At 50.0% G+C, this 23,673-nt stretch overlaps 2 protein-coding genes across 4 annotated transcripts in view; one reads left to right on the top strand and one right to left on the bottom strand.

The window, feature by feature from the left end:
- Positions 1-2,318, top strand: part of Pmfbp1 (polyamine modulated factor 1 binding protein 1) — a 43,651-nt gene extending 41,333 nt beyond the window's left edge. The window contains exons 19-20 of the mRNA XM_075977385.1: positions 1,408-1,646; positions 2,183-2,318. Coding sequence (XP_075833500.1) covers positions 1,408-1,646; positions 2,183-2,199 — 256 coding nt within the window. The 3' untranslated portion in view covers positions 2,200-2,318. The remainder of the gene's footprint in view (positions 1-1,407; positions 1,647-2,182) is intronic.
- Dhx38 (DEAH-box helicase 38) lies at positions 172-23,638 on the bottom strand. Of its 3 annotated transcripts, none has more exons than XM_075977382.1 (28): positions 23,286-23,431; positions 20,347-20,686; positions 19,833-20,020; positions 19,180-19,284; positions 18,294-18,441; positions 18,070-18,188; positions 17,802-17,878; positions 17,217-17,372; positions 16,644-16,805; positions 16,380-16,487; positions 15,954-16,066; positions 14,578-14,715; positions 13,862-14,048; positions 13,525-13,710; positions 13,138-13,278; positions 12,694-12,804; positions 12,485-12,601; positions 12,229-12,336; positions 11,725-11,837; positions 10,882-11,090; positions 10,629-10,783; positions 10,103-10,258; positions 9,876-10,010; positions 9,644-9,769; positions 9,084-9,179; positions 7,338-7,459; positions 5,856-5,973; positions 172-1,432 (listed from the first exon to the last, which is right to left on the bottom strand). In XM_075977382.1, exons 2-27 carry the CDS (start codon positions 20,667-20,669, stop codon positions 5,889-5,891), a joined length of 3,684 nt encoding a protein of 1,227 aa, XP_075833497.1. In that variant the 5' UTR covers positions 20,670-20,686; positions 23,286-23,431; the 3' UTR covers positions 172-1,432; positions 5,856-5,888. The 3 variants fall into 3 exon arrangements, with proteins under 3 accessions (XP_075833497.1, XP_075833498.1, XP_075833495.1); XM_075977383.1 differs by lacking the exon at positions 172-1,432 and adding an exon at positions 3,216-3,329; XM_075977380.1 differs by lacking the exon at positions 172-1,432 and having other exon boundaries at positions 5,493-5,973; positions 23,286-23,638.
- Between the last annotated feature and the right edge of the window lie 35 nt (positions 23,639-23,673).

Below are 23,673 nucleotides of genomic sequence, written 5' to 3'. Positions count from 1 at the left end.
TAGTTCAAGGCCAGCCTGGGCAATTTGATGAGACCCTGTCTCAAAGAATGTAAACTGGAAGAAAAAGGTTAGGGATATGGTCCAGTGGTGGAATACTCACATAGTTTGAGCAAGGCCCTAGGCTCAAGCCCTAGGACGGCCAAAAAAATTATAAAGTAACAGATAACTCCAAGCTTTTCCTTATAGTTTATCAAGTGTCAGAAAGAGCCGTCTCACCAGATGCTCATTCTTGAACTTCCTTGGTCTTATCTGAGGAAAACCATCTTTTAATAATAAATATAACAACATTAGCCCAACTAATATGTGTTATTCAGCATGTGGGAAGCAGAGTTCTAAGTGTTCTGCACACACTGACTTCTTTAATCTTCCTGAGACCTCATGAGCTGAGAATGCAGGCTCTCCTTGACTTAAGGTGAGGCCGTGTCTGGACAAATCCATTGTAAGTTGGAAATATTATCCGGCCAAGCGTGCATTTACTGCTCATAATTTACTGCCTGTAGCAGCTTAGTCCCATGGTAGCCTGTAGAGCAGTGGCAGTGGCTAACCGGAAGCTGAAGTCATGAACACTTCCCAGCATCTCCCAAGAAGCCTAGGCCACATCTTGCCTGTCTGAGAAAAAAAAGTCCAAATTCAAAGTACAGTTTCCTACTGAATGTATATGTTATGAGGCCAAAAATATTCTAAGTTGAAGCATCAAGCCAGGGTCTCCCTGTGGTGACAGAGGCATTTGTAGGAGGAGAGAAATGGTCCGGGAGGCTGAGTGTCTTCCCCTGCCCCCACAGTTTTCCATCATCCGCTGCTCTCAAGACTTGTTAGGAGAAATCCATAGGTTGATAATAGTTGCCACCTATTGAGCCATGGAAGACACTAAATTATCTTTCCTCTGCCCTATACCCCTGCCTCCACCAACTCATCTGTAAAATGGGAAGAAGAAATTTGGCCATGTTCTCTACAGAGGTAGGAACCCTGTACTCGCTACTCTTCAGAAAGGGGAGCAGAGAGAAGTAGGGCGCTAGCTTTGGCTGCATGCATTTCCCAGACAAAGCTATGAGCATACGCAGTCAGAACTTCCCGGATCAACCTTCTGGTTTGTCTATCAGATTTCCATCGTTTATCAAACTGAATCCTTCCATGAACCCCAGACAAGGCGGGTTTAATTGTCCCCATCAAAAAATGTAGACAAAGGCCCAGAACGGACAGAGTGGGCCCTCTTCCTAGGTCTTCCTCACCCCCAGGCCTGAGCTGCTTCCATGGGACTCAGATGGGCCTCCATTTGCACAGGGTAAACGTGAGAACCCTCCTTAGCCCTCTCCTGTGGCACCCTCCGGGTTCTTTCCAGTGAGGAGCCAAGCACTGCGAACAAACAAACAGCCACCTGCCCTCCTCACGTTCCTCTCCTTCCCACAGCCAGCTCCACAATGTAATGGTCCACCTGCAGCAGGAAAACAAAAAGCTGAAGAATGAGATAGAAGAGAAGAAGTTAAAGACCGGAAACGCGAGGATCTGTGCCAAAGCCCTCGGCCCCTGCAAAATGGAACCCTCCCAAAGGGGGACAATTTGCAACCCACTGGGCTGGAAAGGAATAGCCCAGGACGTGACGCCGAAAACGGACATCACTAAGTACATCGGGGCGCCCCACTGCTCGGGTACGTGTGCCCCTTGCTTTCTGCTGCCGTGATGTCTCCTTTGGCCCCTAAACCAAAACAGCAATATTGTGACATCATTCTCCAAAGATACACTGGATTAGAATTCATGCAGGAAAGAAAAATAGATTACTAGAGACCTTCGTTCACAGTGACCATTCCTTCCAAAACTGTAGATGAAAGAGACAATTACCATCCCTCAGATCTGAGAATTTTGGTGACACCCCAGTACCTCACATCACAGATCTGTCTCCTCCTGACTCAGTCCCATTGCGAGGTGAAAGGAAAAGAAGGAGGGAGAAATAGACTTCTTCCTTCTAGACACCCCACAGACTGAGTATCCCAGCCCTCCACTCGGTCCAGACCTATGCCTACTGTTCCTACCACCTCTTTATTCCACAAAACCCCAGAAGGGGGCTGTCACCCTACAACAGAGCTATCTGGCCATGACACTGGTCCAGCCATGATGCTGGTCCTCAAGAAGTCACTTGTTCACTTCTCCTCAAACTAAAGCTTTCGTTTCTTCCCTGTTCCCCCAGGCTCCTCATACTGCTAGACTCGGCTCCTCGCCCTCAGCCCCATCCCTACACATTTGCAGAGGACAGCGAGTTCCTGCCCCTCCTTCTTGACCGGTATCAGCTCTTACAGTCATCCATCGAGGCCCCTGTATGGTTTACAAGACATTATTATTGCTTTACTGTGTTTGTCTACTTCCTGCAGTGGAGTGAGTTCGGATACCCCACTCCCACCTCCAGGCCCAGACTCTGAAATAAAGACCCAGACCACACAGCTTCCATGAGCTCCTGGTGTCTCTGCACAGCCCATCCCCAGCAACCTGCTCGTGCCTGTGTTCGCCAGATGCCTAAACGTTCTGGTCCCTTCACTTCTGTAGGAGAAAGGGTTGCAAAGCCAGCCTTTGGGTTACTTGGACTAGGTTTTTAAACCAACAAGAAGGAATTAGCCCCCCCTCCCCCACTTTAATGTCTGTCTGGAATTTTAAAAAAAATCTAGAAACCTTTTATTTCCCCCCAAAAAGAAAACAATGCTAGGACCCAAAAGAAAGTGCGAGAAATAAGTGATGTGTTTTTCCAAGTGGGGAAGGGCGGGCACACCATCTGCTTCCTCCTGGCTGCCATATTACATTCCTCCTTTTAACAAGTTTACTTTTCTCCCCAGCCAGGGCAATACAAGGAAAATTCCATTATAACAAACTCCAAGGACAGCTAAACCACTTTATTGTGGTAGGATTTTGTTAAGGGGAGCACATGTCTGGAATTTATATTTCAGTCTATAGGAAATAGAGACAAATAGGTACCAGGGTAAAATAAGAGAACGACAGGGAAGAGCTCGCCCTTCTGAGAAGGTGGGAAGAGGGAAGAGGCATGCTGGCGGGCAGTGGTGCTCAGATACTCTTGCCTCCCTCTCGGCCAAACCAAGGCTAAGAAAACGCACTACTCATCATGACGTTTAGGCCTCGCCGGGATGCAGGAGGGTTAAGCTCCTGTGTGCAGAGAGAAATGGGTACTGAAAAGCTCTGGGAACATCTCTTGTGGTGTTTGATGTCCATCTGCTAAAGGTCTTCTGACTTTGTCCCCAACTTGGGGCTTAGAATAGCTTGGTATCAGCTGGGCAGTGGTGGTGCACGCCTTTAATCCCAGCACTGAGTAGGCAGAGGCAGGCGGATCTCTGTGAAAAAACAAAAAAAAAAAATAAAAGAAAAAAGAATAGCTTGATATCAGGTTGGTAACACCTGAAAGCCCACAGTCCAGTCTACTAAAAAGATGGGCCTATCTCCATATTTCAAGAAGAGAGTTCATATACATCAGTCAAAATTGCAACCTCTGGATACTGTGAATGTCACATAGTTATTCAAAGCCGTCTCTCACTCTCTGAGGGGGTGATTATAACAGATCAAAGCAGGGGTGTATTATGGGAAGCAAGGAGATGGAAACATTTTTACTACTGCACCCAGTCACCTTGCTGTGAAAGCTCAGGCAGGCGGAAGATCTGTCTAGGCAGAGAGAAGAGACTTAGAGAATGCCGGAGAGACAGGCACGCTAAGTGCCCCTTAAGAAATAACCAAAGAAGTCAGTCTCTACAAAACCACTTAGGATCTGCTACAGAAAAGAAACGGTTGCGGAAATAGATTTTGTAAACCCACAGCTTGGCGGTCAAAGCTAAGGGTTTTCTCTGAGATTGAGAACAAGGATGCCCACTTGTGCCTCTTGTATCTAACACAGTTCTAGTCACTGGAGACAGAGTGCTTAGATGGGAAAAAGAAATAAGATACCCAGATTAGAGCGGGGAGCTGGCAAGAAGGCTCAGCAGGTATAGCAGTTTAAATAAAAATGTCCCCCATAGGCCCAGATATTTGAACAATCTGTCCCTAGTTGCTGGCACTGTTTGGGGAAGTCTAGGAAGTGCCGCCTTGCTGGAGAAAGTGTGTCACTTGGGGTTGGCTCTGAGAATTAATAACCTCATCCCACTTCCTGCTTGTTCTACTTCCTGCTTACATTTAAAGACATGACCTCAACTTCCTGCTCCTGCCACCATGCCTACCACGTGCTGCTATACTTCCGCCTATGACGGTCTCCGATCCCTCAAACAAACTCTTCTTGACGTTGCCTTGGTAAATGGCATTTTAGTCACAGCAGCCGAACAGCAACTAACAGCAGGTTACAGTGCTTGCTGAGCAAACCTGGATACCTGAATTCCATTCCTGGATGTGGTGGCAGCCACATGGAATCCCAGCATGCCTACAGCATGATCAAAGGCAGACAAAGGCTCACCAGGAAGCTCAGGGGCCAGCCTGGAACACACAGCATGGCAGGACAAGAGAGACCCTGCCTCAGTAAGGGAGACAGAGAACTGACTACTAATTACATCTATTCATAGACCATATTTTATATGTGGAAAACCCTGTACTGAGAATATAGCCAGGCAGACCTCCGGAGCAGGCTGCTATCTACGCTGCTTGCGGCACCTGGGCCCTTGGCCGGGCATTCTTTACTTTTAAATTAAGCTGCATCAGACCCATAGTTTTCATAATATTCTGTTTCTCTCATCTAAAGGAGCACATAGGGGTTTTGTGCCCACAGTTTCCGCTTATTAGCCATAAAACTTAACAGTTAGACTCCACTCTCCCTATACCCGTGTATATCCTGAACTTGAGCCTGTAAATGGATCCCCTACTGAGCCGCCTTCTTCTGGACTCCCACCCAAGCCAAGACTAGATTTCCCAAGCAAGCAGGAAGAAGCCTCTAAACAGCATGCGCCTCTTTAAAGATGTCACCCCCACCACCACCACCCTGGAAAGGCTAAACCTGGCCCCTGTTCCCCTCCCTCCCTTTAGTAGGCCAGCAAAGCCTCACCATTGCCTACCAGCCTCAGAAACAGCTGGTATTCAGAGCATGGCCTGTCCTGTGCTGGATGCCCTGAGCCACCCTCAAGTCCCTACACCTAAGCTGGGTCCCATTCAGTCAACGCCTCCTCTATGAATCTCTGCCTAGAGGCCTAAGAAGGTGGCTCGGTAATGAAGTGCTCACCTCATGAGAATGAAGACATGGGTTGAGATCCCCAGCATCCATGAAAAAATAAGATAGCGAACATCTCTGGCCTCCTCACACATGTCCAGGTGCATGCACACCACACATGTATGCATATAAGCACATGAACATGTGTACACATGCCCCCAGGAAAGCTTCCCCATCAGCAAAATGTACAGAGAGCAGAGGTAAGGTTCTATAAAGATCTATCCAAGGGCAGGAAGGACAAGGGATCTGCCTCTCCTGTCCCTACTGTAGGGATAAGAACAGGGAAAGAGAAAGGAAATTAAAAAATGCAATCACATTTTACAAATAATATATTTATTTCTAAATCCCTGGTGATAACCAAATTACAAGTGCCTCTGCCTCTATCTTGCTACTTTACACAAGGATTAAAAAAGATTCAGTCCCAGCAAGTCGCTTTAAGCCAAGTGTCCTGGGGACAGGCTATGTGGATGTGATGGCCCAGCCACCTCCTGCTGCTCAAGCAGCTGCTTATTGGCTCTGCAGTCTGTTCCTGCCCAGCCCTGCATCAGGACCGTCTCTTCCCCTGCGGCAGAGCCTGACTCAGCAGGAGCCGCCCCAGACTAGATGAACACACAGATGAAAGCCGTGTCTGTGTCTGTGTCCGTAGGGCACTGTGGCTGGAGAGCTTAGAGCTCAGTACCTGGCCACCAGCCTCTCCTGCGACAGCCTCAGCTCACAGTCCAAAGCGGGCTGGTGTGCGGCGAGGTGTCATGGGCTCCCCCTGCTCCTTCCGACCTGGAGTGTAGATCTTCGTGGACCTGGACACACAGAAAGAGGAGGTAGGAAACAATGCTTCTCTCTGGGCAGGGACCCAGAAGGACCACTCAGGCCTTGCTGTTTCTGACCCAATGCACAGCAGCTTTGAGGCTGCAGGAGCTCATCCATAACACACACTACTCCCTTGCTTCCCCATCTCCAGTGAGCACAGAAAAGGAAGTTGCTCCACTCTGACATTAAGGAACATTTACATTGGATCTTTAGAAAACTACTTTTGTGATCCCCAGATAAGAAGGTCACCAGTCCTGCATTTGTCTTTGTCCCCAGTTCCTGGAGGAATTAGCCAAGTGGCCAGGGCATCTCTGCTACTCACAAAGGGTCCTCAGAACACTCCTGATAGTTTGTGTTCACCTGGAGTAAGATGGAGATGCCTGGCCAAAAAGATCAGTCAGGGGCGGAGAGTTGAAGCTCTGACCAGCCTAAGCCCCGGAGGGTGGAGTGGGAAGAGGACCAGAGGCTGAGTTCAACCATCAATGCGATGACTCAACCACCTGTGTCAATGTCCTAGGCCTCAGTTAAAATAAACACCAAACTTCACTGGTGTGTGCCTGACTGTCAACCTGTGAGGACATACTGTCACAAATCCAGTGCCAGGAGAGCAGCCCCAAGGACAAATGAGTCTTCCCATTAGGACCCACTCACCCCTCCATCCACACACCTCTCCCTTTGGCTGATTTCGTTCGCTTTCAGGAATAAACCTATTTACCAAACTCTGTCCTTAGTCCTGGAATTCTCCAGAAAGCACAGCAAGTCCATGGGAACCCCATAATTAAGAGGAAACTGGCTGGTGCTGGGTGAAGTGAGGACAGGCCAGTGCCCTCATTGCCACGATCACCCCAACTCCAGGCATTACAGCAGTACAAGGCTCTTTTGCCTGCTATTTTGGGGTTTTTTTGGTTTTGTTTATATTTATTCTGGTTTTTCGAGACAAGAGTTTCTCTGTAGCTTTGGAGCTTGTCCTGGAACTAGCTCTGCAGACAAGGCCAGCCTCAAGCTCACAGAGATCCACCTGACTCTACCTCCTGAGTGCTAGAATTAAAGGCGTGCACCACTGCCCAACCTGTCTTTTTTTTTTTTTTACTCCCCTTGCCTGACATTAAGGCTGTAGGATCCACCCCCAAAGAATCCAGTTCACTTTGGGCCCTGAATCTAGAGGCTAATGACCAAGAACTGCAGTGGACATTCCAAGTTGTCCCTTCAAGTTGTCCAACTACTACCTCTGCAGGTAACCACCCAGCACAAAGCTACTTCTGCACCAATTTCCCCTTTAAACTGACAGCTTCTCTTAAAACCTGACCTAGCACCTGCCTGGGGCCCTGAATGCTTCCCTAAGGCCAAGCCTCACCTAACACTGCCCAGTGGGCTACGCTTCTCCTGCTCCTGCCGCCGTGCACGCAGCTGCTCCTCGGCCAGGGCCATCTCCTCCTCCATAGCAGAAGCTTCTTCTTTAGCCCGACGACGATTCTCCTAGGAAAACACAGAAGGACCAGCTGCAGAGGCCACATCTGTGCTTGGGGCCACCTCTAAGAACCCAGGCCTGTGTACCTTTCCTTCTACAGCTCAGGACTTTTTGTAAAATATTCACGACACTGGATAGTCCAGTCTTAGCCAGTCACCCCTCAGTTCTCCACACAAGCCAGTAAGTACTGGCATTCTTTTCATGTGTGTGTGTACACATATATATTTGGATAAACCCATGCACAAGCTAGAGGGAGGATGGTGGTTGTTGCTTGCTCTCCACGTTAGTCCCTTGAAACATGGTCTCTCACTGAGCCTCAAGTTCATCAAGGCTAACCTTCAGCTAAGCTGGCTAGTGGGCCTCCAGGACCGACCTGTCTGACCCCCAATAATGGAGTTATAGACAGGCATGGCTTTTTCTATACAGTGCTGGGGATTTGAACTTCAGTCCTCATGCTTATACAGCAAACACTCTCACCCACTAAGCCTTCTCCCCACCCCCAAGAACCGCCAAGGCCACCTCAAGGAAGGTTTCTCTTTTTTCTCCTGGCAGTACTGAAGACTGAGTGCATGCTGGTAGTTTACTACTGAACTACAACCACAGCCCAGTACACACGTTATTCTAATCGAGTTCACAGCCATGCCAGGAGGCCCACGGAGATCAGGAAGACACTGCCCTGTGGCTAGAAAGGAAGCTGTGCTTGTCCCCATGTGGAGATAATCATGTGACAAAGTGGGCATACAAAAGCAGAACCACATTTGCACCCCTAAATAACACACTACAGCGTTGTTCATTAGTAGACACCAAACCCTGGAGATGGAATCGTGGGTAGAGGAAACGAACAGAGGCAAGCTGACACAACCAGGACCGCAAATGCATCTGAGCACCACAGGTGAAGCAGAACTGACAGGCCTTTAGCTACCAAGGTACACATGGCAGGAGACACAAGTGAGCTCCCACTGAAAGAAGTGACCAGCCAGACGCACACTACAGAACCTTCTATGGGACAGATGACAACTGCTCCAATAAATCAATGTCATGAAAAGATAAAGCAGAGCCCGTATCAGAACGAAGGTATTAGTGTACATAACCACCCCTGCAATGCTCCGTCCTAATTCCAGTGAATCAATCGTGAGATGTTACTGCGGATAAGTGGGAACTCTGGTTAGGAACTGGAGACTCGGGTGACACTAAAGAGGGTGACACCGGCACAGAGCGACGCTGCTGAGCAGGTCTACTCATCCTTAAGTACTGAGGGATGAACTAACAATCTCTGGAGGCACACTTTAAAGTGTTCTGCAAGGAAAAGGGATAAGGAGGGAGTAGGTAAAAAATAAGACATGTCAATTACAGAGAAAAAGAGATGTAGCTAATTACAGTGATTTCTTTATAGTATTTTGTGTAGTTTTATGAATGTTTGAAGCTTTTGAATAAGTTTAAAAAGTAAAACCCACCCAGCCAACAAACCAACTGGAGGAGTGCAGAATACCAGAAAGGGAGGTTGGCTGGGTCCCAGCTTTTACAGCTGGGGAGAGAAGCAAGGGGTCAAAGGATGGCAAGACTTTTATAGCAGCAGAAAGAAAATCTTTCCCTCAGGCAAACAGTACCTCCCCAGAAGCACGGGACGCTTACCTGCCGAGATTTGCCAGCCTGCTTCACACTGTAGAACATTGGACCCAGCTCCGCCAGCCACTCTCCGTCCACAGCGGTCACGCACTGCATGTACTCCTGTGGGCAGAAGAGCAACAAGGTAGAGGTCACGAGAGAGTCGTGTGCTTCCCAGTGTGATTTCATGATAAGGAGCCACAAGAGAAGGGTCCTCCTGCTAGCCCTGTAAGTCTGGAAAATGTAAGAGACACCAGAATCGCCATTCCCTCTCCAACTGCAATTCCAAGCATCCAACAGGAAAGCCCAGGCATGCAGAAAGGCCCTCTTAGCACGAGCAGGGACTCTTGCCGGCAGCCAGCAGGGGTAATCCTCTGGCACAGCCGAGGTCACCATACTCTTACAAGTTAACCTGATAATATTCCCAGAAGAACCCCAAGCTGAAACGCAGCTTGAAAGGCCCTGCAGAGAAAAAAAAAAAAAAACAGGTGTCTCAAGTCTCCAGGGCTCTACACAGGCAGCAGAGGGTTGCAAAGGCCTAGCTCCAGCCAGTGGCCCCAGTATCCAACTCCTTGGGCAAGACTCACCTTGGTGGTCATGACCAGCTCGTGATAAACAATGTAGTCGGGGGTGTAGCCCATTCCAAAGAGGGAGCTGGTGGGGTGTAAGTGGCAGGGCATTCCTGTGCGGATGTTCACATACTCCCCAATCCCCTAGATGAGAAAACAGGTGGCCACATCACCAACACAGTCTTGACACAAGCTTAGGGGAAGCCCAGATCCACAGCCTGCATGCACACAGGTGTCCCCCTGGGCTCACCTTGAGCTTGGCTGCCTGGTGGAAATACGCAGCACAGATACACTTTCTGACAATGTCCCAGTCGGTGCCACACGAGGCCAGGCTCATCCGCTGCTGCACCATTATATCCTTGAGCTGAGCACGGACCTCCCGAACCTAGAGCGGGACACAGGCAAGACAGGATGGAGCCCTTGCCCTCCACGGCGTCACCCCTTCCTCCCGACCACGCCCCTGGGCTGCCGTCCCACCTTCCGCATGGCCTTGGCATGGATGAAGTGGTCATTGCACCAGATGGTGGAGTAGTTGTTGTTCTTCCACTGCAGGTAGACGTTCAGGTAGGTCAGGTGGTCACTTTCAGGAACAGCAAATTTCTCCCGGATTTGGTCGCTCTCCTCCTCTCTGCCCTAGGAAAAGAAACAGGAACCTTTAAATACAGACACGGGGAGGCCAGACCCCTATGGCATATCCTGAGGATTTTCACACTAGACCTGTCCACACGTCAATATGCCTAACAATACAGAATGAAAATAACATATTAAAATAAACTAAAACATTAGGTCTCAGGCAGAACCATACTATGAGATCAAAAATGGTCTTGCAAATTTCCAAAACACTGTGGGGATTACTGACCCAGCCCTCCCACCTCCTCCACTTCTCCATGAGAAGACAGCAAAGGCAGACTCTCCATGCCCGTAGCACAGAGGACAGACTCACATCCCTGCCAATGATTCCTCGGGCACTCTGGGGACAGAGAAGCTGGCACTGCCCTCCTACCTTGGGTCTGTAGAAGATGGCAGGGACCGAAAGCATGGAGACGATGAGCAGGATTTCGGAGCTGCAGCCCATGTCACAAGACACGATGAGCATCTTGGAGAGAGCTGGGTCCAGTGGGAACTCCACCATCAGCCGCCCCGTGGAAGTGAGCCCACCTGAGAGTGGAAAGCAAAGCCAGAAATGCAGTGAACAGCAGATGAAAGAGAATAAACCTGCCAGTCCCTTGAGGTGCCAGCAGCTCGTGGCCACGCACCCGTGTTATCTAGGGCCCCCAGGATCCAAAGCTGGTACATGGAGTTGAGCATGTTGTCCTCAGGGGGCGGGTCCATGAAGTGGAACTGCAGCAGGTCCTGCACCCCCAGGGACTTGAGCAGCAGCACCACATTGGCAAGGTTGGTCCTCTGGATCTCAGGCACGGTGGTGGTCAGGAGCTCGTTCTTGTAAGCACTCTGTGTATAAAGTCTGCCAGGGAGAAGCCAATGACTGGGCTGCACCTGCCCTGTGCTGGCCTACCAGCCTCTCACATGGACTAGCTACACTCAGGAACCACCCCGCAGAATGTCGGAAGAAACTATTCAAGAGTGTCATCCCAACAGCAAAAACCCTACAAGCAGGGACCTGCCCCAACCACTTCTCTCAATCACCCACTTCTATTTGCTCAACCCTTCTCTTCTAACCTTGACCCTTCTGCTTCCTATATCTTTGTGGGAGCCAATGCCTAGGACTAGAATTACAGCAAGGTTTTACCCTCTTAACATCTGTATGTATTTGCTGAATTTCTGATGCATTATTTTTTTTTCTAGCCATAAAAACAGGAGGAAAAATAATCGGGCTAGCACAAAAGCATCACCATTTACTCAGACCCACCTTCTGGAGGGTGGCCTGCGTTCACTGCAGTCCCTTCCTACAGAACTGCTTCAGAGCACAGAAATCCCTGGAAAGACTACTACTTCCACTCATCAGTGCCACCAAGTGGCAGACCTCAGCAGCATCAGCCTCAGTTCGAAGGAGGGCCAGACCCAGAGAAGGCCCTGCCTGGGGTCTGGTCTGTAGTCCCAGCATTGCCCTGGGGAGCAGGCTAGCACAGGGCTCCTACCTGAAACACTGACCTGGGCCCGTCCTGCCAGCTCTCCCTGACCTCTGGTTGGCGTTGGCCTGGCTAATGGGGTAAATCTGCAGAGCATCCATCCCAATCCTGGGGTTGAAGACCTAGTAGGGGACACGAAAGAACTGATTCAGGACAGAGTGAGGGGAAAGCAAAGCAGCCCCGAGACAAAGGCAAACCCAGTTAGTACTCATCACAGAGAAGTGTCTTAGTAACTCAAGTGATCGTTGTGTTAGAGTCAGGAGACTCAGCAAAGCCTCATAGGTTTCTCCATCAATATCAGCTCTGTGACTACTATAGAGTTACTTCAATTATCTATACCATCAAGTTACCACAAGGATTAGCTGAACCAAACACATGACAAGATCAGTGTTCACTAAATAGTAACCTAACACCTCTGCCAGTCTCTTCTCTGTACCTGACAGAGAGGACCAGGGCCTGATTGAGAGCCTCTGGGTGAAGCCCCAGAATCCTGCCTCCTGTACCATCCCTTACCTTTAACTTGCAGTAGCCAGAGTCGATAACAAACATGATGCCATCAACAGTCAGAGACGTCTCAGCAATGTTGGTAGCAACAATACACTTCCGGACGCCATCTGGAGCCTAGGGCCAATCAGGACATGGGGAGAGAAAGACTGAGGAGTCAAGAAAAGCCCACTTCCCAGCTGCTCTTGCAGGAAAGGGACATCCCTCCTCTTGCCCTCCTCTGAGGGACACCAGGAGATACCCAAACCTAAGGTCCCCATCACACCTTCTGGAAGATTTTGGCCTGGAGGTCAGAAGGCAGCTGGGAGTAGATGGGAAGCACGGCCAAGGCAGGCGCGTTCTCCAGCTCTTCCAGGTGCTCCACAATCTGGTCAGAGGTCACCTAAGGCACAGGAGACATCATGGGACCTTGGAGACCCACATTCTCAAGCACGGGTTCCACCCATGTACCCCAGTGGTGGCCTAAGCACTCACCTCAATGTCCTCTTGGCCAGGCATGAAAATAAGGATGTCCCCAGGGGCCCCAGACAGGTGGACCTGCAAGGACTGCTTCACCGCAGCCTCCACGTAATCTTCCTGTGGGGTCTACAACACCGGCAGAGGGCAGTGAGAAGGGTGCAATGGCAGCAGAGGCCAGCAGCCTCCAGAGGACACACAGCTCTCTACCCGTCTGGGCTGCAGCCCTGGACTTGGGGACGCCAACCTCAGGATGAGCCTGACTGCCGTGGCCCTTACAGTTAGATCTGGTATCTTCCCGGGTCCTCACTTCAGAAACAAGGGCATAAAACCTTCGTCAGAGCACAGGTCTGTGTACACCTGAGCTCCGGAGCTGCAGGCTACCGCCTCATGGCACTGACTACATCTTCCCCAAATCCGCACCCACCTCCTCCAGCTGCCAAAGGACAGAGGCCTCAGTACCTTGCTGAAGAGGATGTCCACAGGAAAGGTTCGCCCAGGGATGTGAAAAATGGGTACATTCCCAAAAAAGGCAGCAAATTTATCTGCATCCATAGTAGCTGATGTGACAATGAGCTTCAGGTCTGAACGCCGAGCCACAACCTAAGAGAAGGGGTCAACAGGGGTCCCTGTGGGCTTGGGACGTCCAGTCTCAACTTGTTACCACAAGGAGAGCAGAAGCCAAAGCTGGCAAATGTGCATTAGGTTTACCAATCCTAGAGACTGAATGATGGAACTACGACATCAACAGAAACGTGCCGGCAGGGCTGACCAGGTAACATGGATGCTTCAGAGGAACTCACCCTGAGCACCTCAGCTACAAGAAGGAACAGACCCCACAGCCCTTACCTCCCGGAGCAGCCCAAAGAGCACATCGGTGTTGAGGGACCGTTCGTGGGCCTCGTCCATGATGATAGCACTGTAGTGGTCCAGGTCAGCCTCCCGGAGGGACTCCCGGAGCAGGATCCCGTCAGTCATGTATTTGATCAAGGTGTTTTCAGAAGTGCAGTCTTCAAAACGAATGGCGTAACCCACCTGGGGGTCGGAGACACAGCTCAGAGAGTAGCTGTTACTCACCGTTAGCCCCTGCACACCGGGGTCCAGCTTAAGCAGCCCACAGCCTCTAGCACAAGTGGCAGAAGCTATGAGGAAAAAGCTACATGGCTCAGACTTCATGTCCACTCACCTCTTCGCCAAGGTTTCCCCCCATCTCTTCACTGACTCTCTTGGCCACTGACATGGCAGCCACACGCCGGGGCTGGGTACACCCGATCATCCCATAGTCCGTGTACCCATCTTCATGCAAGTACTGGGTCAGCTGAGTGGTCTTGCCGCTCCCTGTCTCCCCAACCACAATCACAATGCTGTTATCTCTACAAGGAAGAGCAAGCAGAACACTGAGCAGCCTGACTGAAAAGCCAATCTTGAGAAAAACTCCCTAAGAAACCTTAAGAAACCTCGCTGCCTCTGGTAAAGCCTCGCTCTCCAAGAGCATACTTGACCAGAGAGAATGTCACCAAAAACCAGCCTCTTAAGAAGCTATCACGGGGCGGAGAGATGGACCAGAAGTCAGGAGCACTGACTGTTCTTCCAGAGGTCCTGAGTTCAATTCCCAACAACCACATGGTGGCTCACAACCATCTATAATAAGACCCCGTGCTCTCTTCTGGCTCGCATGGATTCATGCAGGCAAATGCTATATATATAATTAATAAATAAATCTGAAAAAAAAAGCTACCACATGAAATGTCTGGGACACAGCCAAGCTGAACCTGAAGCACTAAAGGAAGTAAGGTCGTCGTACTTCATGTAGCATAACCTAAGCCAACCCACTAGGGGAAATAAATACTTCCTGTCCTCATTAGAAGCCCCTCACTGGGCCATGGGGCCCAGGGCCATTACCTGATGATGGTGAGAAGCTCCTGCTGCACCGCAAAGATGGGCAGGTACTGCCTCTGCTCCAGGATCGACTTCTTCTTTGCAAACTCACTGCTGGCCTCACTTTTCTCCTTCATGTGATCCGCAAACTTCTGCTCTGTCCTGGGAAACACAACGGCACATATGACCGCCCCACACTTCCCTCAGGGTTACGTTAGTTGCTCTCCGTCTTGCTCCCAAGAATGTGAACAACTGCGACAAGAAGCAATCACCCCCCCAGACACCACAGCAGCCTGGCCATCCAAAACTGCATCACACAGGGCCTAAGGAACAGAGACCATGGCACAAGATCCCATCATCCATCAGACACAGCCAGAGCCCTGATCAAACAGCTGGCAAGGACCAGAGAGCAGACTTTCAAGTGGGCAGATCGGCCGTCCTAAACAAGGGTGACCAGAAGAGGGGCTGAAATTAACCAGCAGATCACTAACAGAGAGAAGAACCCCGGCAATTTCAGCATACTTTACACAGCTGCAGGAATCTTCCAAGTGCTGGCTACGCAGTACAGGACAAGGGCTACACAGTACTAAGGCCTCATTTTCAAGGAACTGTGGGAACAGCTTGCTTATAGTTGCCTTGTTTCCATGGAAACAATCAGTGTCTGGTACACGGTCATGTTCCAAAACCTTTCCACCTTCCTTCCCCAAGAGTCCTTTCCTCCCTCAGATCTGCCCCTAGCTCCTTCAAGTTTCTACTTCTAATATCAGCCAGTCCTCCCGGTCACCTGACAACTGAAATGTAAGAGACCAAATGACCCAGAGACCAGCAAGGACTGACCAGTGATACCAACTTCTTATGTGGGACACTGCACACAGAGGTACAAAGAACTACTAGGTCAGGACGGTGTTTCCACGGGACACGGCATGATTCAAAGGACGAGAAGAGAAAGGGACATTTGAGTCCGGCGCCTACCCAGCGCAGGGACTCCACTAAGCAGTGACTCTGCAGCTGCATAAAACCTCTACGAACATAGACGTTACACCAAAACAGAGTCCCTAGTATTTAAAAAGCCCTGTGAAAACCAGTTCCTCCTTACCGTAATGTACTAAAATCTGACAAGGGAAGAAATTCTGCCTTCCCATGTGGAGCACTTCAAAGAGCGGGGCCCCGACTCAGGCCTGTCTGGGGCTAAACTGAACCTCCACTTCCTAGCTGGGTGCCCTCAGGCAAATTCCCTAACCTGCTCAGTCTACACAAGCATCACTTCAGCAACACTAGTGACAAGGGAAGAACCTAAGGTCAGCAGACAAGAGACTTGAAGAAAGGGATCAAAAAGCAGCAAAGAGTCAGACACGCACCACAACCTGGGAGCACACTTGCTGCTCGCCATGACTACCCACCTGTAGTCCACTTTCCCATCTTCCATCACAGATTTATCCGGCTCTTCCTCCTTTTTGACACCCATTATGTCTCCGAGTTTGGTCCCTGCCAGTTCCCAGTGTTTGTGTTGAGCCTGGGGAAGGCAACAAGAGTTAAGTCACTCCTCTTCTGGTAAAATCGTAGGCAGTAGAAGCAATTCCGGTGGAGAGTAGGCTTCATATGGCAGATAGTAAACGCCCACAAGGCACTGGTAGTGCCAAGCCTCCAGCACCCTGTGGTTGCCTTCACTAAGGACTGAGTAAAGCCCAGTGGCCTCCTTGGGCTGCTTCTTGACCCATGTAAAACGTCCTCTGCCTGCCAGGGGAAGTCTGTGTGCGGTCTTGTGACATTTAACAGGAGTAAGAAAAGAAACACACGGATGTCAGGCCGGGTGGGAAGATACCAACCTTCCTCCGCTCCTTTTGTTCCCTGTGCTTGCGGACTGTCTGGCTGCCTTTCCGAGCAATAATGGCCAGGTCCGAGGTGGCATCCTTCACTGGGATTACAGGCTCTGGCTGCAGAAGTCAGGGAGAAAGAGAAATTCCCCATTGGTCATGGGCCCTATGAAAGAGTCACTGGTCCTCGAACCAACATAAGACCGGACCCGATCCTTTCTTCCTCCCCTCTTCAGTGCTTTCTGACCTCCCAGGCTCTGGCCTCCGAAGCCTTACCTGCTTGGTGAAGACGATGCGCCCATCCAGGAAGGGGGGCACCAGGTTGTGCACCATCAGATGCACCTTGGCCGCATTGTCCTCTTCGAAGTCCTCGTCCACCTCCAGCCGATGGACCACCCCACTGGTGAGCATTCGGTTTGTCTCCCAGCGCTCATTATCCTATGGGGATACAAGGGGAGCCACAGTCAGCCTGCAACTAAGAGGTGACCTTGGAGGTTAGCAGGCAAGTCCACGCGTGACAGAATCTCAATGGGGCTCTACACCCTGCAGTCCCTTAGACAGACGTCACTACTAAAGTTGAGGCACTTGCAGTACTTTGTCCCAAGAAGCAGCTGGGCACCAGCTTTAATAGACCACAAACACACCCCGAGTACTGCAGAAGGGAGAAGCAGGCGTCAGGTGGGAAGCTACCCAAAGCTTCCACTCACACTCTTGCTCCGCAGAGGCATATCTGACCGGGCCCTGTCCATAAACAGCCAGCTGTGTGGTGTCATCACTTGGCAAACTGAGACTCCTCCCACACGCCCCACCTCTGCTCTAAGACAGCGCCAGCCACTGCTGCAGCCTCACCTCGTTGATCTGTCTGCGCTGGGCTGAAATGCGTTTCTGCTTCTGTTTGTGCAGGTGCTGCTCCCGCCGCCTCACATAGTCCTCAGACGAGTAGGCCAGGGGGTTGTGGAACTCATCGTAGCCCTCGTCCATCATGTACCAGTCCCGGTCGGCTTGCTGCAGAGGACGAGACAGAGTGTGAGAACAGGGACAGGCCACATGACCACGGGAGAAGCAGCCACATGGGAGCAAAACAGTATCTGGTAAGAAATCAGAGAACACCAGCAGCAGCCAGTGATCAGCACAAGAGACCCGGAGAAGGCCAGGAGAGCAGACAGCTTTGACTCCACAGGGCAGGCTGACGAGCCAGCAGTTCTCACATTTACCACACAGAGGAACCCACCACAGGCGTCACATCTGGCCAGTACAAAAGCTTCACTGTGCAGCCTGTCTCTCAAAAGGTTCCAGGGCTCTGGATGGAAGAGCATCAACCACCTCCATTCCTACTGGAGGACCCCTCAGAGCCCTTGGCTCTAACACCTCCCTTCACCCACACCTGTAGGGACAGCCACCTCTTCCTGTCCAGCCCCTCAAAAACGTCTTTACCCGCTGGTCATCCTCCCACTGCTGCCGTTCCTCTTCTGTGTCAAACGAAATCCCTTCTTCGCCATCCTCTCGTCTTCCTAAAGGACAGCAGATGGCAGGGGTCAGTCCATGCGGCTCCAGCTGACCCCAGGGACCAGAAGAACCGCAAAACTGCACAGCTTCTTGAGTGTGGCCTCCACTCAGCCCCGTTCCAACTCATCCCCCACCCTCCACCCACCCTCCCACCTCACACCAACCAGTTTTTCTGCTCCTGCCTTCCAAGCCTTACCTCGACCCCTAGAAAGCCGTGGGGTTGACCCCAAGTGCCTTCTGTCATCAGCCCACTCGTTGTACTTGTAGGAGGGGGTCGGCAGAGGTGTGTCCTCTGAGTACTTGCTCCTCACAGTCCTAGGAAACATCAGGGTCAGCTGTCACTAAGCTGAACTGCGTCCCCCTCTGCCAGCAGCTTTCCCTGCCCACATCCCTCTTACCACCTGCCCGCCCACCCATTACCTATCTCGGTCTCGAGTGAACGGCCGATGGCTACGCTCAGAGTCCCGATAGGAAGGTGTTGGGGAGGGCGATTCCCACTGAGAGCGCCTTGAAGAGCCATAGCCACTGTCCTCCTCCTCCCAGGTGGACCTTGAAGGGGTGGCTGCATCTGGGGCCACAAGAGACATCCACAGTAAACATCCAACGCCAATGAGGCACGACTACAGACAGCATATTCCTATGTAGTTGACACCGGCCTCACTTACAATCCTCCTGCCTGAGTTTCCAAAGTGCTAGAATCACAGGCAGAAACCACACCTAGTTTCCCGATTTCTTAATGACATTTATTTATTTAACTGTGTGTGCTCATGTGCATGCACGTGTCACAGCACAAATGCACAGGTCAGGTGACCATCCTCAGGAGTTGGCTCTCCTTCTATCTTGTGGGTCCTGGTGATAAACTCAGATCATGAGGATCTTGACAGCCGCAACCTCTTTCCTAGCCTTGACCTTATTTACTATGGCAATATAGTGACCACAACTGATAGACTGAGCTCGATAGTCCAGCTTCCACTGCTGAAAATATGAAGGAGCCAACTCCTCTCTGCAAACCTCTTCATCTGAAAACAAATCGTTCTTCTCCAGGAAATCCTTCTTGATCCACCCACCTCTAGTTTCCTACCATCTGAAACACCCACCTTGCAGTAAACAGCCTGGACCCTCAGGAAGTACATCCACCCAAGAGAGGGGCAGGGCCACACCCACCTGGCACACGGCCCCTAACTCCAGAGGGTCACATGAAACTAGGACTCCAACTCACTATCTGGCAACACAGCTGACTACTGCTCATTCTGCCTTTCAGGCACCTGCGCCCTTGCCAGCCTCTGCGGAGGACAGCTGAGAATACCTTTCGGCCGATGTCGAGGGCTCTCCGGCTCATTTCTTCTGCTGCTGCGCTCTGAGCCTCCGTCTCGCTCTGATCTGCTGCTGTGCCTACTTCTGTCCCGCTCATCTGCGAGAGTCACACATGGGGCTTTTATGTGTACCTCATGCTAACACACAGACACATGCACTAGGCAAAAAGCACATGCCTCCTCTCCCACACAGACACACCCCATCACATATGCCCATGACCCATGGGCTGAAACACACACTCACATTCTCTCAATGAATAGAAACAGTCAAACGTACATAGGAGCTACTTTCCAACAGGAACCAACCATAAACAGTCAGTCCCATGTCTATCCTGAAGAGCTTTGTGCTGCAGCAGACCTCGGCTGCAGCAGACACTGACGGCAGCCAGTGCTGGACTCTGCATCACTATGTTCCACAGCACTGTCCTTTCTCCAGCACCAATGCTACTATAAACTCCAGTTTCTTAATTATCCAGCATTTCCTTTATCCCCAGTTTTCACAATAAAACAGGAACCATGTACTCAAGCAAAGCAGTTATACTACAAGCAATTACTGGGTATTATTGTAAAACTTCTTGTAACATGAAAAGAAAGGCTTGCTGGTTTGAATGCTACTAGGCAACAGGACTGAGAACAGGCAGCTCACCTCTGTCTCTCCTGCGGTCATAGTCTCGATCCCGGGATTTCTCCTTCTTCCGATCCTTTTCTTCTTTGGAGGAGGCATAGACCCCATGCTCCCTCCGATCCCTCTCTCTTTGCCGACTGCGTTCCCAAAACTCCTCACTCACACCCCCTGGGTGGGACGGAGTCTCTACCCGAGCAGATCGGTAATGCCTGGAAAAGGGAGACCAACTGGGAAAGGGCTCTCCATGGAAGGAAACGGTTCCCTCTATCTCTGGGTATTCCCACAAGCAATGCGTACTCTCCGATGCATCTCCTGGTGCTAAAGGCCTGTACAAGGCAAGAACCCAGGCATTTAAGCTCCATCATCCACTTCACTTCTTGGATGCCTTTGAATTTTCCCCACAGATCTTTACCAATTCCTACCCGCCACCAGTATGAAAACCACAATAAAATCCTAAAGCCCTTGGTGTCCATCAGAAATGGAGATAAAGCTAGGCTAGCATCTTCTGACACCAATGTTTACCCTCTTCCCTTACCTGTCCTTGCGGCCACTTCGGCCAGCCTGCTCATCGCTCTCCTCCTCAGCATCCTTCTGGTCATCCTTACTCTCCTCCCAGTCTTTGTAAGAGGAGACTCTGGACTTTTTCTTGTCCTCCCCATCATCCTTCTCCTCTCGCTCTCTCCGTTTCAGAGAAGCCAGTAAGTCCAGACCCAGCAGTGAAGGGCGGGGAGCAGGGGCTTTGAAGACATGTTGCTCGCTGGCTGCACTTTTGGTCTTGCAAATAAGACCTCCAACCTGAGAGTCCAGATCGGTGCCTTCCAGCCGATGGATGGAGGCATCCTCAACGATGTCCTCCATCACAGGCTCTTACTTCTCTGGAAGGAAGGCAAACCATTAGAAATGGACATAAGAAAACTCGATTCTACTGCCCCAGAATAACTAGTATGTTTAAGTGGCTACCCCTACCTTCCTACACTGAGTCCAGGACATCTTCTGCTATCAAGGGTGTGTGTGTGTGTGTTCAGGCAAGTATACATGCATTGTGTGCACATGAAGTCAGAGGTCAATGTCAGTTTTTCTCAGTTGCTCCCTTACTTACTTTTTGAGACAGAGTCTCTCACGAAACTGAGAGCTAATTCAGCCAAGCTAGCTGGCCAGCAAGGTCCTGGGATCTGCCTGTATCTGCCTCTTCAGCATATACGTACGTGCCTCTACTCGTGGCTTTCCCACAGGTCCTCATGCTTGTGAGAAAAGCACTTCACCAACTGAGCCATCTCTCCAGCCCCTTTTGCTACTTTCGAAGACTTTCCCACCAAATCAGTGACAATCTCAAAAAGCTTCCCAGTTCCCACCCCAACATATATAAAAGCCACAGAGACACATACACACAGAGCAAAGGACAGGATCAAGAGGTTCTCATCCAGACAAGAATAAATTCAGTAAGGGCTTCTCACTGGAAGACAATGGCATTTACAGAAGGAGTACAGAGGAACCAGGTGTAAGGCAGAACTCTCAATTAAAATCCAGGTTCTGAACCTGAGCATGGTGACACACACCTGTAATCTTAGCACGTGGGAGGCCAGGGCTCCTGAGGATGGCAAGTTTGAAGCTACCCTGTGATACATAGTGAGTTTCATACCAGCTAGACTATTTAATAAGATATTCATTCATTCATTCATTCATTCATACCCACGGCCCTCACTCACATTTTTCCCCTACCCATTATCTAATTTATTCTCCTGTGATTTCACCCTCCTACAGGATATACTTTCTCCCACTTAAGAACCAGAATAATCATCTTCAAGATCCCCCATTAGCTCACTGCTTCCAGACATCCACCAAACACGCTCAGCTTTTTCACGTGAACTGCAGCGGTATATCCCTTCTCTAGTAACAGACATGTACAAAGAAAATCCAGGCTCTTGGCATTTTCTGCTTCTGTGAAAGTAAGTGTCTGTCTTGGCTAGCTATTCCTGCTCTCTCTGTGAAACAGAAATCACTTCTGTTTTACCCCATCCACAGAACCACCATGAGAATCAAGCAACTGCATAAGAACCACAGTCTTTTCATCGATGTACTATTATTAAACATTTGATATTACGTTCCTATATACTGACTAGTTTCCTTATTAATATTTTATAAACATTCTCTTCCCCACCCATCCCCGTCCCCTTTAAACCACAGGCTCCATAGAGCAGAGATGGAAGAATGTAATTTTACCATCCACATTCTACACACTTGGTGACTTTGATTTTAATCAGTAGAGTTTTGTGGGAAAAGAAAAAAAGTGCCCCAGAGCAGGCAAAATCTCTTGAATAACAATGTGTTCACCAAACCTACTGATGAGAAATATTGTTAGGAAACAGCATTTCAGTAAAGAGTTTAACTGACTGCAAGATCTCCCGGGTACTCAGCTGACAATACATTCATCTTTACCCAACACCATCCGCTTGTGAGCATGAACTGATGCTGAACACAGATACAATTATTTTCATTCCAATAAGTTGTTAAATCATAAGAACTGTGCCCCTGGAATCTAGATTTCCTTTGCCATGTTCTAATCAACAAGCATAGCTCTACCAAGGAGTACTGCAAACATAATGTGGATGAAGAAACGGGAGTTTCATTTGGAAATTTCATCAGCTGGAAGAGAAAAAGAAGGCCACCTCTATCCACATGAGGAAATCTAGACAGGACGGCTGAGATCCACAGGCTCTCAGAAGTTACCTGAATGACAACTTCCGTCTTAAAATGGCATTTGTATACAAGCGAGAGACTGTCTTGCTGATTGCTATAGACCAATAAATGGCAAGATAAAAGTCTGATTTTTTAACTAAATAAATAAATATAACTTATTAAAAGCAGACAAGAACTCAAACATTTCTCTGGTCAACAAGAAGTTATCTACAACACAAGACAAGTAAGGTCTTAACTGGCTGCTCAAATAAAGAATTCCAGGGCCGGATTATGGAGAAAGATCAGTGGCAAAGAAGTCATAATGGACTTCTTGGGCAGGAATTGCTTACTGCGTGTGTCCTTGAGTCAATTGCTGTTTTCAACAATACTGATTTAAAAAAAAAGAAAGAAAAGAAAAACCCCCCTGTCCTTTGGAGTTAGCGTTCTACTTATATATTACCCGCCAGATGTAGGACAAAAACTTCTGTGAGAAAGGAGGAAGGCACCAGGAGCCCTAACCAGGCTCTCCCGGTAGCCGGTAACAGGTTAGGGTACTATCTTTAAACCAAGGACGCAGGGCGGATCCCTAGATCTCAGTGCGACAGTTCCAAACATCGGGATGTAACCAGAACAGGGACAAAGTAGGCTGAATGGTCACAGACTGCTCAACTGAGTAGAGAAAGTTGGGTAACAAGGAGCAGAGGAACTCTGAAACCAGGGTCCAAAACCTAAGCCGCGAGCCGACCCCGGCAGCCTGAAGCCGCCACGGCGGATCTGGAAAGGGGAAGAGACACTCACCTCACCAAGCACAACAATCGGGACCTTCTGCCCCTGATTTGGAGACGCCAGCGCGGCCACTGCTCGCTCTGACGGTCTCAAACAGGCCAATTCCGCGGCTTGAAAGCGGCCATCGTTGTCCCATAATACCCTGCGTGGGATCCTCTATCCGCCGAAAATTACCATCGAGAGCAGCCAGGAAACGAGGGTTCCCGGACGCCAGAGCGAAACAACGTGAACACGCCTTCAAAGCCGCAGTGTCTTCCACTGGGCCCCAAATCGCCTTGCGACCAATCGTGCTTAGCCTGATAGTTGACAGCCCGCCTCTGGCCTGTGGGCGTGAGAGGAAAGAGAGAACGAGGTCGGCCATATTTACTAAGGGCGGAAATGACATAACTTCCGATTGGGC

Source organism: Microtus pennsylvanicus, chromosome 6 (genome assembly GCF_037038515.1).
Source record: "Microtus pennsylvanicus isolate mMicPen1 chromosome 6, mMicPen1.hap1, whole genome shotgun sequence".
Classification (NCBI taxonomy): domain Eukaryota; kingdom Metazoa; phylum Chordata; class Mammalia; order Rodentia; family Cricetidae; genus Microtus; species Microtus pennsylvanicus.
The sequence above is the reverse complement of the archived record's forward strand: the minus strand, read 5'-3'. Positions and strand labels throughout refer to the sequence as shown.